The sequence below is a fragment of the Fulmarus glacialis genome, unplaced genomic scaffold (assembly GCF_000690835.1).
Source record: "Fulmarus glacialis isolate BGI_N327 unplaced genomic scaffold, ASM69083v1 scaffold3059, whole genome shotgun sequence".
Lineage (NCBI taxonomy): Eukaryota > Metazoa > Chordata > Aves > Procellariiformes > Procellariidae > Fulmarus > Fulmarus glacialis.
This window is the reverse complement of record NW_009233675.1, coordinates 25,621-36,743: the sequence shown is the minus strand read 5'-3', so window position 1 is coordinate 36,743 and position 11,123 is coordinate 25,621. Positions and strand designations below refer to the sequence as shown.

Here is an 11,123-nt window from a genome sequence, read left to right as displayed (position 1 = left end):
TGACTGCGGTCTTTTTGTCTTGGTTCTATCTTAGGCTTACTAAGGTCGGACTTATTTATATTTATGGTCTGGAGATTGGCTTTGATTTGTCAGGAGGGCATGTTTGTCTCCTTTTATATGGTTTTTGGTACACGTTTAGGTAGATGTTGATGTTGCATATGATTTGCCTCTCTTGCAATCAGAGAGTTTTGTAGTAATAATTTCCATTATGAAGCCACATGTAAATCTTGATGTGTTTTCTGTGGAGTTTTTCTACTTATACAAATAATTTTATAGCTGAAAACTGGGAGGAAATGAACTTTTAGTTTGTAGAGAGTTTTATTATTCACACAGTAACATGCTGTTTTATAATGTTAGAGACTGTAGTGAATAAATCTGTTTTTGGAAGCTTATTTATTTCAAAGCATTTGTTCTTAATACTCCCTTGCCTTTTATTCTCTAACATACCATCTTTTGTATTTTTCTTTAAATTTAATCAGCCTTGTACTTTAGTAGCGGTTAAGAATTGACTGGCTAGATTTTGGGTGACAAGGGTACATAGAAGATTCAATCTTTGCAGGTGTTTCTTTGCGAATTTTTATTTTTTTGCAAGAGATAAATGAAGAAATGATAAATCAGAAAAGAGAAAGAAGTTAAAAGCCACGTAGATGCTTATTGTGGAGTTAACTTTTTTCTTGTTTTAATTCCTGGTCAGAAAAATAAGTCAGCCTAAGTTAGCCTGGGCCTCAAAAAGAGCTCCTGTTTGGCAAATCTATGATTTTTAGTATACATTTAGATTTCAGCTTCATTATATTTAGTGGTATGTGGAATTTTTTGAAATGGAAAACTGTTGGAACATTTCAGTTCTGTTTATTATTGACTATTTATTTAATGCACAGAAAACCCCCAGATGTTTTATTATTTTTGTGATAACTCTCTCTCTTTTCCTTTAGTATTCAACATGTGTATGGAGCTCAGCATCCACCTTTTGATCCATTATTGCATGGAACGTAAGTTAACCTAATTTTTAAGTATTCTAGGTAATTTGGAACTCCTCTGCGTTCTCTCCTCTTTTTTTTTCCCCTGTTGGCTACAAAGCTTATTGTTAATCTTCCTTTTTCAGTTTTTATCATAATCTTGAGTTCTCTGTTCTAACTTCTCTTTTGTGACTTCCTGGTGCTTACCATATCGGGAGCAACAAATCAGCTGTTCAGTCCTTAACTAATGTAGATTGCCAACTTTTATTATCTGTTTGCAGTGCCTTATAAATTGGAAATTATATGGTAAATACTGATCTTAATTTAGCAGATGAAGTTTACAATTCAGGTGTAAGCGGCTTTCCTGCATGCATCTTTCTGTTGATGGATTGCCTTTATTTGTCTATCTGTAAGAGAAAAGAGTCAGGTTGTGGTGTAGATCATTTTGAGGCAAAGGTGGCCATTTTGCTTGTAAGTGAGATGACAGTAGGTAGAGTAGAATTTACAGTGATTTAAGAGTTAATTGCCTTAGATCATGGTTATTGGATAGCAGAACACAATGAACATGAAAGTGGCAACGTTATGTTAAACATCATTAGTAACCAAATAAATTTCGGGCTGATAACCCACAACTAATGCAAGTGAATGATTTTCCTCTCCTTATGGCTGAGGTGTTCAGCAAAATGCTGCATTCTGCCAGCTTCTGTTTTTTATGTTTTGCTTTATTGTCTTTTTTTTTTTTTTGAAAGACAGTTTGTTTAAGCTTTGTCAAAGACAAAGTTGTTTCTGGTTTGTTGGTAGATTTCACAGCTGCTTTGAAACCAGCATTGCTGTTAAAACATTGGTGTATGTGAGAATTTTGGGAAAATCGTATGACCAATGAAATGAACGGCCCAAAGCGGTAGGGACAAAAAATAATGTTAGAAGGAAAAGTATTGGCTTGGAAGGAGGTCATACTTCTAGTGGATTTTTTCAAGGGCTGGTTTGAAATGGCATGAGAAATAAACATGTGCTAGTTAATTTTCAGATGATACAGAGTTGAAGGCAGTTGAAGTGTCTCACTGCAGGGCGGTTGGACTAGATGGCCTTTAAAGGTCCCTTCCAACCCAAACTATTCTATGATTCTATGAAATGTGTGACGTTGAGGACTGAAGAAAAAGGAATAGAATGAATTCATTCAAAATGTGGAGTTATAAAGAGATACCCAGTAACAAAAACTAGAAGCTTATTGCTTCTGATGACAGAAGAGGAGAAAGACCTTGCTGTTTTAGACAATGATGACAAGTTGGGCGAAAGTGTTAGTGTTGTAGCACCTGTTAAGAAAGATATTCCCGGTAATGCATAACAGAAACATTACTACATTGTGTGAAGACTGTGAGAGAACTTTTTCTGATTTCCAGTTCTGGCTGCTTTGTCTTAACAGAAGAAAGTTAAACTAGCACAGGTGGAAAGACAGGGATGGTGAGAAAGGGCAATTAAGTTAATGGCAGTAACTTTTTTTTTTGAGAGCAGACTGGGAAACTTTTTCAACTTAAAGCCTTATTTAGCTGAAATCTGAAGGGAGATGTGATTGCTCTGCATTACTGTAAGTGAGAACAAGTGCCAAGCTGGGGAGGGATAGTTGGTTCATCTCTCTTACGCGGCGTATTGACAGAGGGACAAAAGGTTAGGAGCTGGTCAGGGTACACTTAGACTAATAACTAGAGGAAATATCCTATGAGTTAGCCTATGAGAAGAGAAAAGTTCTGAAGCAAATTTGTGCTGGAGTGCCTGAATGGGGAGGAATGATAGATCTAATGAGTCTTAAGGTGAGACTTGATTTGTTTATGACAGTATTACGTGATTGCTCATGATGGCTTAGGAGTAGACCTGATGACTTGATTACTTGATTACTGCTCCTGTGTTGTTATGCAGCAATTGCATTGAAAGGCCTGAAATCTCTACAGAAGCTCATGAAGCAAGAGAAGTGCTATGTGTCTTGTCTATGTTACAAACTATTCTAGTAGTAGTCATTTTACTTGGCTTGAGGGTTGGTCTTTTTTTTTTGGAGGTGGGGTGGGGGTGGTGGTGTCTGGGTTTTTTTTTTTGTTTGGGGTTTTTTTTTTTTTTTTAAGACAGGGGAAGGAAAGATTTGTTCAGCTTCTGTTCAAAACCATGAAGAGTCAGTTTTTACCTGCTCTTGTTCTCAGACATATTCAGCTGTATGTTATCATGGGTGGGTGTAGCAGTAACATGGGTGGAGGGAGATAAATATTTGCTACCTATATAATGTCAAGCATGGACTTTTGTTTTTTGGCCCTATCCATAGTGTTTTGCTTACTCCATTACTGCTTCTCTAAATATTCTTTATTTGTTTTTTGAACAGCTTGATAAAACCAGGTTCAAAGGCACCTACAACTCCAGTGAAACTAAAGAAAGTCAGCACCTTCCAAGAATTTGAAAGTAACACAAGTGATGCTTGGGATCTTGGGGATGATGATGATGAACTATTAGCAATAGCTGCTGAAAACTTAAATACAGAAGTAGTCATGGAAACGGCTCACAAAGTAATTCAGAATCACAGCAAGTTACAGGAACAGCATAAATTTCAGGAAGAACATCTACAGGAAGAAAAACAAGTAGAATCTGCAGAGCTAACTTCAATTACATGTGGTGATAACAGGCTTGTTAAATCAGTCAGTGAAGGTCATACATCGAGTTCATCAGGTATGTTAAAAAAAGAAAAAGATGTTGAAAATTAAATGAGGAGGGCTATAATATTTGCCCTTTAAGACATTAACCCCTTCCCAAACTTTTCTTAATACCACGGGAAAATATTAATCAATATTGATTTATTTGAGGGAGATGCTGCACGCCATACACTGAGTAAAGCATGAATAAGCAGTAAAGCATGTGTGTGAGAAATACATGGATGAGGGAAGAATAATTAAACTTTTTTGTTTTCAGCCTTAATACATCAGTTTTGCAAGGAAGTTGTACTATTGAATGTATTTTAATGGTTAACTGCACCAAGATGTATGCAATTAATAGTATTCCTACTACTGTGAAAAATTGTTATTAAAATGCTGCTGTATGAAGTATATTGAAAAACTGGAGAAAACCATGCATGTGGACTGGGAAGTCCATCCTCACGTGATCTGGTCTGTGTTTTACATATAAACTTTAAAGTAACCAATTGCAATGATTTCCCAGTTCTTGGTTTTTTTTTTTTTAATTTTATTTTAGAATGGTGAGGGAGATAGAAAGAACTTTCAGTAGCACAGAGATTTTAGAAATCAATTAGCCTTGCTGTTAGTATGATCTCTAATTGACATGTTTTAATTGTGGAATACTGCTTGGAAAAGGAATGCTTCTCCTGCTAAGTCCAAGTCATCTGAAGTCTAAACTTGTGCTGTACTTGGGCTTACATTTCTCCAAAACATAATTCTATTTTAAATTTACAAATTAAATTCAAGTTATTAGTAGCCTTCTCACTAGTTGAGGCTAACTGTTATGCTTCTTTTTCCCTTCAGATAATGCTAGTGAAAATTCTTCCATTCAGAGATCACAGTCCCTTCCACAAACTTCCACACCTCCCTTGGTGAGTGGAGTGGCAGACTATAATACCTCAGTTACTCCTGCATTAACTGAAAGAGAAGCATCCCGATTAGACAAATTTAAGCAGCTACTTGCTGGCCCCAATACAGATCTTGGTGAGTATTTCTTATAGGAGCTATGAATTACATCTAAATTATTCTTTAACTATACAGTTTCTTGTTTGATGTACCGTTCTGCCTGATGATTTGATTAGGATCTAATCCTTTCAACATTTAGAATTGATCTTGCAAAAGACAGGCAGAATATAATTGAATGCTTGTAGTATTCATGCTTGTAATATGCAATTTGCATACATCCTACTAATATGTAGGGTGTTAAATGGCTTCTTGTTCTTATCTTTCTCACATTATTTCTTCCTACTGGACTAATCTCTGGAGAAGAAATAAAGTATAATTAGCTGTGTTTAGTGTTAATGCCTCATAATGGAACAGCATGCAATATAAGAATGATTCTCACACTTAGAAATATGAATGTGAAAAACGATGAGGCGTGGAAGTATTACTGCTTGTCTACTCAGTGAGCATTCTTCATGTTTACAGACTGATACAGTAGTTCTGCGTCTCATCTGTGAATGCTGACAACATGTTAATGTGAAAACAAATGTATTGTCAGATAACTTGACTGTTGCCTTTGTGCACTGGATTTTAACTGCTGAATAGTAAATACAAGTGCTGAGAGGGTATCACAGAATCAAATGGCTTTGTATCCCAAGTGAAAATATGGAGCAAGTAGAAATAGTACACTGCATTTGGAGAAGTTGGCTGGTCACTTAGAAGTAGGAGGTTATGTCAAAATAATTAATAAACAAAATCAACTTTGAGTTACACTATTCTGGAAGATATCTGCAGGAAACTCTTACGGAAGGAAGTAGAAACTGCATGTTTGTAGTTCTTGAATTGATGCTTTCCTGTCCTGTAATTGTCATGCGACTTCTTCAGTATAATATGGTCTAAATTGTGGCTTGCTGCCTTTTTTTTTTTTTTTCTTCTTTCTGTGCTGTGTCATCTTGTGAGATTGATGCTAGCAAAGGAGAACTATGGAAACAATACTAACTAGATAAGACTTAACACTTCAGTGAGTTACAGGACATTCTTATAAAATGCAACTGTGAATAAACTCTGGGGTGTTAAAACAAAGTACATATGTTATATAATCTTGAAAATGATAATCAAATACCACTTTTTCTCCCTTTGTCTAGCAGATGTTATGAGCTGTGTGATTGTGACTTGACATGAAAACTCATAAGAATGTTGTAACGGTAGAAATCTTTGTTACATAAGGTTACAAAGTCAGAGGAGGACGAAGTTTAGTTTAAACCTATCCATTTTACTTTTGCTGTCTAATTAGATAGGAATACTTTCCCAGTAAATCAAACTTAGGGATTAAAGTAAAATATTTTGGAAGGGAGTGAAATTAAATTTTCACTCTTATTAGGAGTGCAGTCACCCTGACTGTAGTGAGAGTTTAGTCAATGTTATTTAAACAAACTGGGTTTGTTTTTTTCCCTGTTGAACTTTCTAAATATACACAGAATATATAAATATATATATATTCTAAATATACACAGAAATATACATAGGAATACAAAACTTGAGTATGTTGCTCTTATTTTAATAAGGTCTCAATATTCTTTCTTGTAGATATCACTAAATAATGCCTTTTCTGTATCTGTATGTAGGAAGCTTGTTCTTTCTCTTGCTGTACAAACTAATGAGTACAGAATTTGAAGTTCTGTGAATTAGAATTTTAAGTCCGGTTTTGGTTTTTTTGATAGAAATAATTTGAATTTTGTATCTGGGATATATTCAGTAGCGTTTCCTAATAAATCTATAAATAATTCATGATTTTTCGTAGTAAAAGAAGTGAACTCTTTGGCGACACACAAACTCTTGATGATTATGAAGCTATTAGTAGTAGATCATATGTGATGGTAGTGCTCAGACTACATTATATGTATATATTAGGGAAAGTGTGTGTATGTGTATGACCATACGTACAGTTCGTCAGAATCTGATGTGTGCATGTGTGCATGCATTTTTGGAAGTTGTTTGGTTTAGCTCCGTGTTACAATGAAGATTATTTAAAAAGGAATCTTGACAGTAATAGCCTGGGAGACTGTTGTGGGTTGTGTGTGGTGGTGTATGTGTGGTGTGGTGTGGTGGGTTTTGTGGGTTGTTTTTTTTTCTCTGTGTGTGTTTTTTTTTTTTTTGTCTTCAGAGTAATACTGAAAATGGACTAAGGTAGAACTAGGTAACAGGCTCCAACCTCAGATTTGTAGTGAATAATGAAGGGACAGGTAGCTATTCTGTTGCAGCTGGCTCATTCTCTTTGTGTGTGTTTGTGTGTGTGATGTTGTGGTATGTGTGAGTCTTTTGTTTTGTGTTAGATCCACAGATAGTTAGGTTTTGTTTGTCATGATGAATTGAATTACTGGATAGTAGTCTTGGAGACATTTTAGCAAGTATTTCTGTTCATTTCTGCATGTAGTAGTGTTGGTGTTGCTTGGAAGTAGTAGTAGCAGAAGTAAAGTATTTCTGTTGACTTTGTTTTCTTGATATAGTTTTGCATATTGTTGAAAGAGATGATGTGACGAGTCCTTTCAAAGCAATATTAAAAATAAGTTAACCTGTGGAACTGAAACAATGTCATGCACATTGTCAACTCAAGGCTTTTCTCTTATGATAATGTGAGAAATCAACATAGACTAAGAACACACAGGAATACAAATGACCTTGAAATCCTTTCAGTCACACTTGAGTAATGATTATCCTATGAAGACAATGTAAAATGCAATGTTAGTCTTGTATGTTAACTAGAGGTTGTGAAATAGTGTGTTCTTTCACAAGAAAACTCTCAAAAAGATGGATTATGCATATAAATTTGGAAGTGGTGATTATTTTAGCAATTGAAGTCCACTAATAGATTTTGGAGTTGGGTTTGGTCGATAGGTTGGGTATTGTGAAGTTGTGGAAATATGTAGATTCTACCAACCCCACCAAATTATACACTGAGCAAAATAATATAATAATATATACCGGGTATAGTCTGCAATTGGGATATGAATCCACTGGTAAATATTACATAAATATATAATGACAGAACCATTCTCAAAGTTCCTGTGTACAGTTTTATCCAGCAGATGCTTACATACACAAATAGTTATTAGAGCAAGGCACAATCTGAGAACACAAACTAGGGAAAGGAAGGAAAAAAAACAAACCCAGAATTCTCAGAATATAAAAGAATTAATTCTTTTAGATTACTTAACTTCTATTTATGAATAAAGAGCCTATTTCTATGGCTCAAAAGTGCCCTTAACTCTTGTTCTAATGTTCTGTAGAGCTAAACTAATAAACTCACTCTTGTAATTTATAGTTACCCTTGTAGTTATCCTGAGTCTTCCCTTAAGCCCTCCTAACACACTTTACTTCTCTGTCCTGCAGGCATTTTTGTTGTTTGCATGATAAACAGATGCCAATAATATGCCTTATTTCCATTTGGGACTTTTTATTTGACTATTGCTATGCTGTTACTACCTCTAACGGGGAAAGTATAATGTGAATTACATGTCAAGAGTAGTTAGCTATATGAAAAAAGCCCCAGTTCCTATAGAAATGTTACTTATAGGTATATGATTTGTGCGGCAGGAGAGAGGTATTCAAGAGCCCTGACAATATACCTTCAAGTAGTAATATAATGCAAAGAGTGGGGAGATGATATCATAGAGTTAAAATTACAAAATGAAAGCTGCTAAACAAGCTGAACCATGTTACGGCAAGAAATGTGGGCTGGTAGAAGGAGCCTGTTGTAAGAAGCAGATTTGGCTGGAGAGGGACTTGAGGACTGATTCTCGTCAATTAGATCATATTGAGGTATACTGGGTGCAAATTCAGGAAGGAGGATAGGAGCGGAGGTAGCAGTACAGCTGTGTTTAGCAGACAACTGCAGAGTATACTGTAGGGCCTATGTGTCTCTATAGCCTCCCATTCCTGGTACTGCATGCCAGGTTATTCAGAGAGAACAATTTATGCTAGTTGTTTTGTGCAATCAACTTATGCTTGTGCTTGCCTTGGAATCAATTTGATGTAGATTTACTTCATTTCAGACCTTGTCTTTCCTTGTAATGGACCTTGGGTTACTGAATGAAGATGGGCTCTGTGCTTGCAGCATCTTTTGCAGACAATTAGTTGCTTCAAGAGGAGGGGAGGGGACGGGATTTTAACAAAGAAGTGTAGGGAGAGTGTCTCTGAGAAGTTTCTCTTTCAACAGATCACTGTTTACTATTTAAGAGGGACAGTACTGCTATGTCTATCCGGTTTCCAATTTAAGTTTAATTCTATTAAATTTGTTAGACTTCTGTTTTTAAGTAGTCTTGTACAGTATTTTAGGGACCTGTTTCCTGTGCAAACACAATGTAAGCAAACTATGTTGATTAAATCAGACTGACTTATAACAACAAACAAGTTATCTCATACTTGTAACTTCAGCATAGCAGATGTATGATGGGTTTTGTAATATCAATTTAAAGACTAGCTTATTAAAGTGCTTCCTTAACTGCCTCTTTATCTTCAAATCAACTAATTTTCAGCTTTTTTTACACACATATAGCTAACGAGTATGTAATTGGATGTCAGAAATATGTTTAAGTAAATCAGACAATAACCAACAGTCAGCTTGGTGTACTGTGTTCTCTTCATTTAATAAAGCTTCATAACATTGTAATGCTACTGTTATGCAACATAGCACATGTATATCAAATTTTTCGAAGTCGAAATCACTAATTTCTGAAGATGTAAAGTTGTTCTGTGTGTCAAGGTGACTTTTCTTTCTACGTAATCACAATGTATTCCAAGTTGAACAAAATAACATATTGAAGTTTTGGCATACTACCGTGGTAAAAATAATAGAAGGCCCTGTGAAAGCACCCATGAAAATGGTAAAGCATTCCTATCTTAGTTTACTCATATTTCTGTATCCTATATTCACCTTCAAAAGCTCTGTTTCTTTGCACTTTTTTAAAACTCATGTATTTCTCGTACTCATTCTAAAAAAAATCTCTAAAGAGAAAACCTTTGCAGAGAGCACCACAAGTTGCTGAGTCTCTTAGTCAGTCCTTTGCTATAGAAGTAGTAGATAATGTTGTTAAGTCTTACAGAACATATAAAGAACAGCTGAACCTTTGATTAATCTGATGGCAAAAATTAATTCCATAATTTTACAGGAATTACAAATGGTGTAATCTCAGATTATCTCATAACAATAGCTGGTTGCCTCTGTGTACTATAATAAAAGAATTCTAGGTTGGTTCTCTAGAAATGAAATTTAGAAAGAAAACTTACTAGATGTGTCTTTTTTTTCCCACCACAGTGATCATCTGTATTGTTGCAGCAACTTGAAAAGTAGGATTTTCCTATTTGTGCTTACAGTTGTTTATACATTCTAGATGTGTATTAAACCTGATTAAATACAGTAATTTGCTTTTATTTATGGTTCATAAATACAGTAGTCTGTAACAGCAATCTGTTATGTCCTTTAAAACTGTTTGTCAGACTGATGTTATTGAAAAGTTTCAATAACTTTACAAAATGCATTAATTGAAATGAACTTGATTAATTTTGTTCCCAGCCTCATTAATTTATCTGAACGGAACTGCATAGTGATTTATCTCTATGCTCCTAGTCCATCCATGTCATCTAGAATTTTATTGCCCCCTGCAGTTTTGAATATCTGTAGTTCATCATGTTAGTGCTTATTTTTCTTCCAGTTCGTTGATATATACTATAAAGTGAACAACATGTGTCCTACCACTGCTTCATGTGACATGCCATTAGTCATATCTGTCTTTTCAAACTATTATCACTGAAAGGTGTCTCTGATTCCTGTTTTGTTCTAGTTAGCTTGTTATCTGCAAAACATGCTTGCCTTTTCAGCTAATAAACAAGACTGATGAAAAAAGCTCAGTACTCTACCAATAGGCTTTGGAACATCTTTTTTTTTTAAATTAAAAATCTTCTGAAAGAAATCAGTGCTAAATATCCATAAATGATTCCTTATATTAATTGGTTTTTGCAGGATTAATATTTTGTCTTCCTATTTTCTATGGCTTGGTCTTATAACTTGTGGTTTCAGGTAATGAGCATTTATTCTGATTACTGCTTTAGTAGGATATTTCAATTTAAAGATATTAATTTATTATTTTTCATTGTAACTAGGTGATAATAGGTTCTTGAAATAATTTTGAGAGGATTTTGTGTAGTTTGTCTCCAGAGGATGTATTTATCTTCCTTTGTAAAGATACTTGATTGACATATTCGTCAATGCATTACATAGTGAGTGTTGACATTTTTAACTAGTTTACTATGTATTGGACCAGTCTTTAAATTTTTTTTTTTTAGTAAACTTTTTCTTTTCTTCCAATTTTTCCTCTCTGTTTTCAGTACCTCCTTTGATCTCAGGTTTTCAGTGTTTTGTGGTTGGGTTTTTTTTTTCAGTTTGCCTTTTATGCCCCTATTTCTTAGTATTCAAGATACCAGTTAAAATAATTAATTTAGTAATTTGGGACTGTAACTC

General features: G+C 34.7%; 1 protein-coding gene across 1 annotated transcript in view; it reads left to right on the top strand.

Moving 5' to 3' along the window:
- Positions 1 to 932: 932 nt before the first annotated feature.
- Positions 933 to 11,123, top strand: part of LOC104069394 (TBC1 domain family member 22A-like) — a gene marked incomplete at both ends in the record, with an annotated part of 32,784 nt that continues 22,593 nt past the window's right edge. The window contains 3 exons of the mRNA XM_009585381.1: positions 933 to 989; positions 3,322 to 3,662; positions 4,469 to 4,648. Of these exons, the coding sequence (XP_009583676.1) occupies positions 933 to 989; positions 3,322 to 3,662; positions 4,469 to 4,648 (578 nt within the window). The remainder of the gene's footprint in view (positions 990 to 3,321; positions 3,663 to 4,468; positions 4,649 to 11,123) is intronic.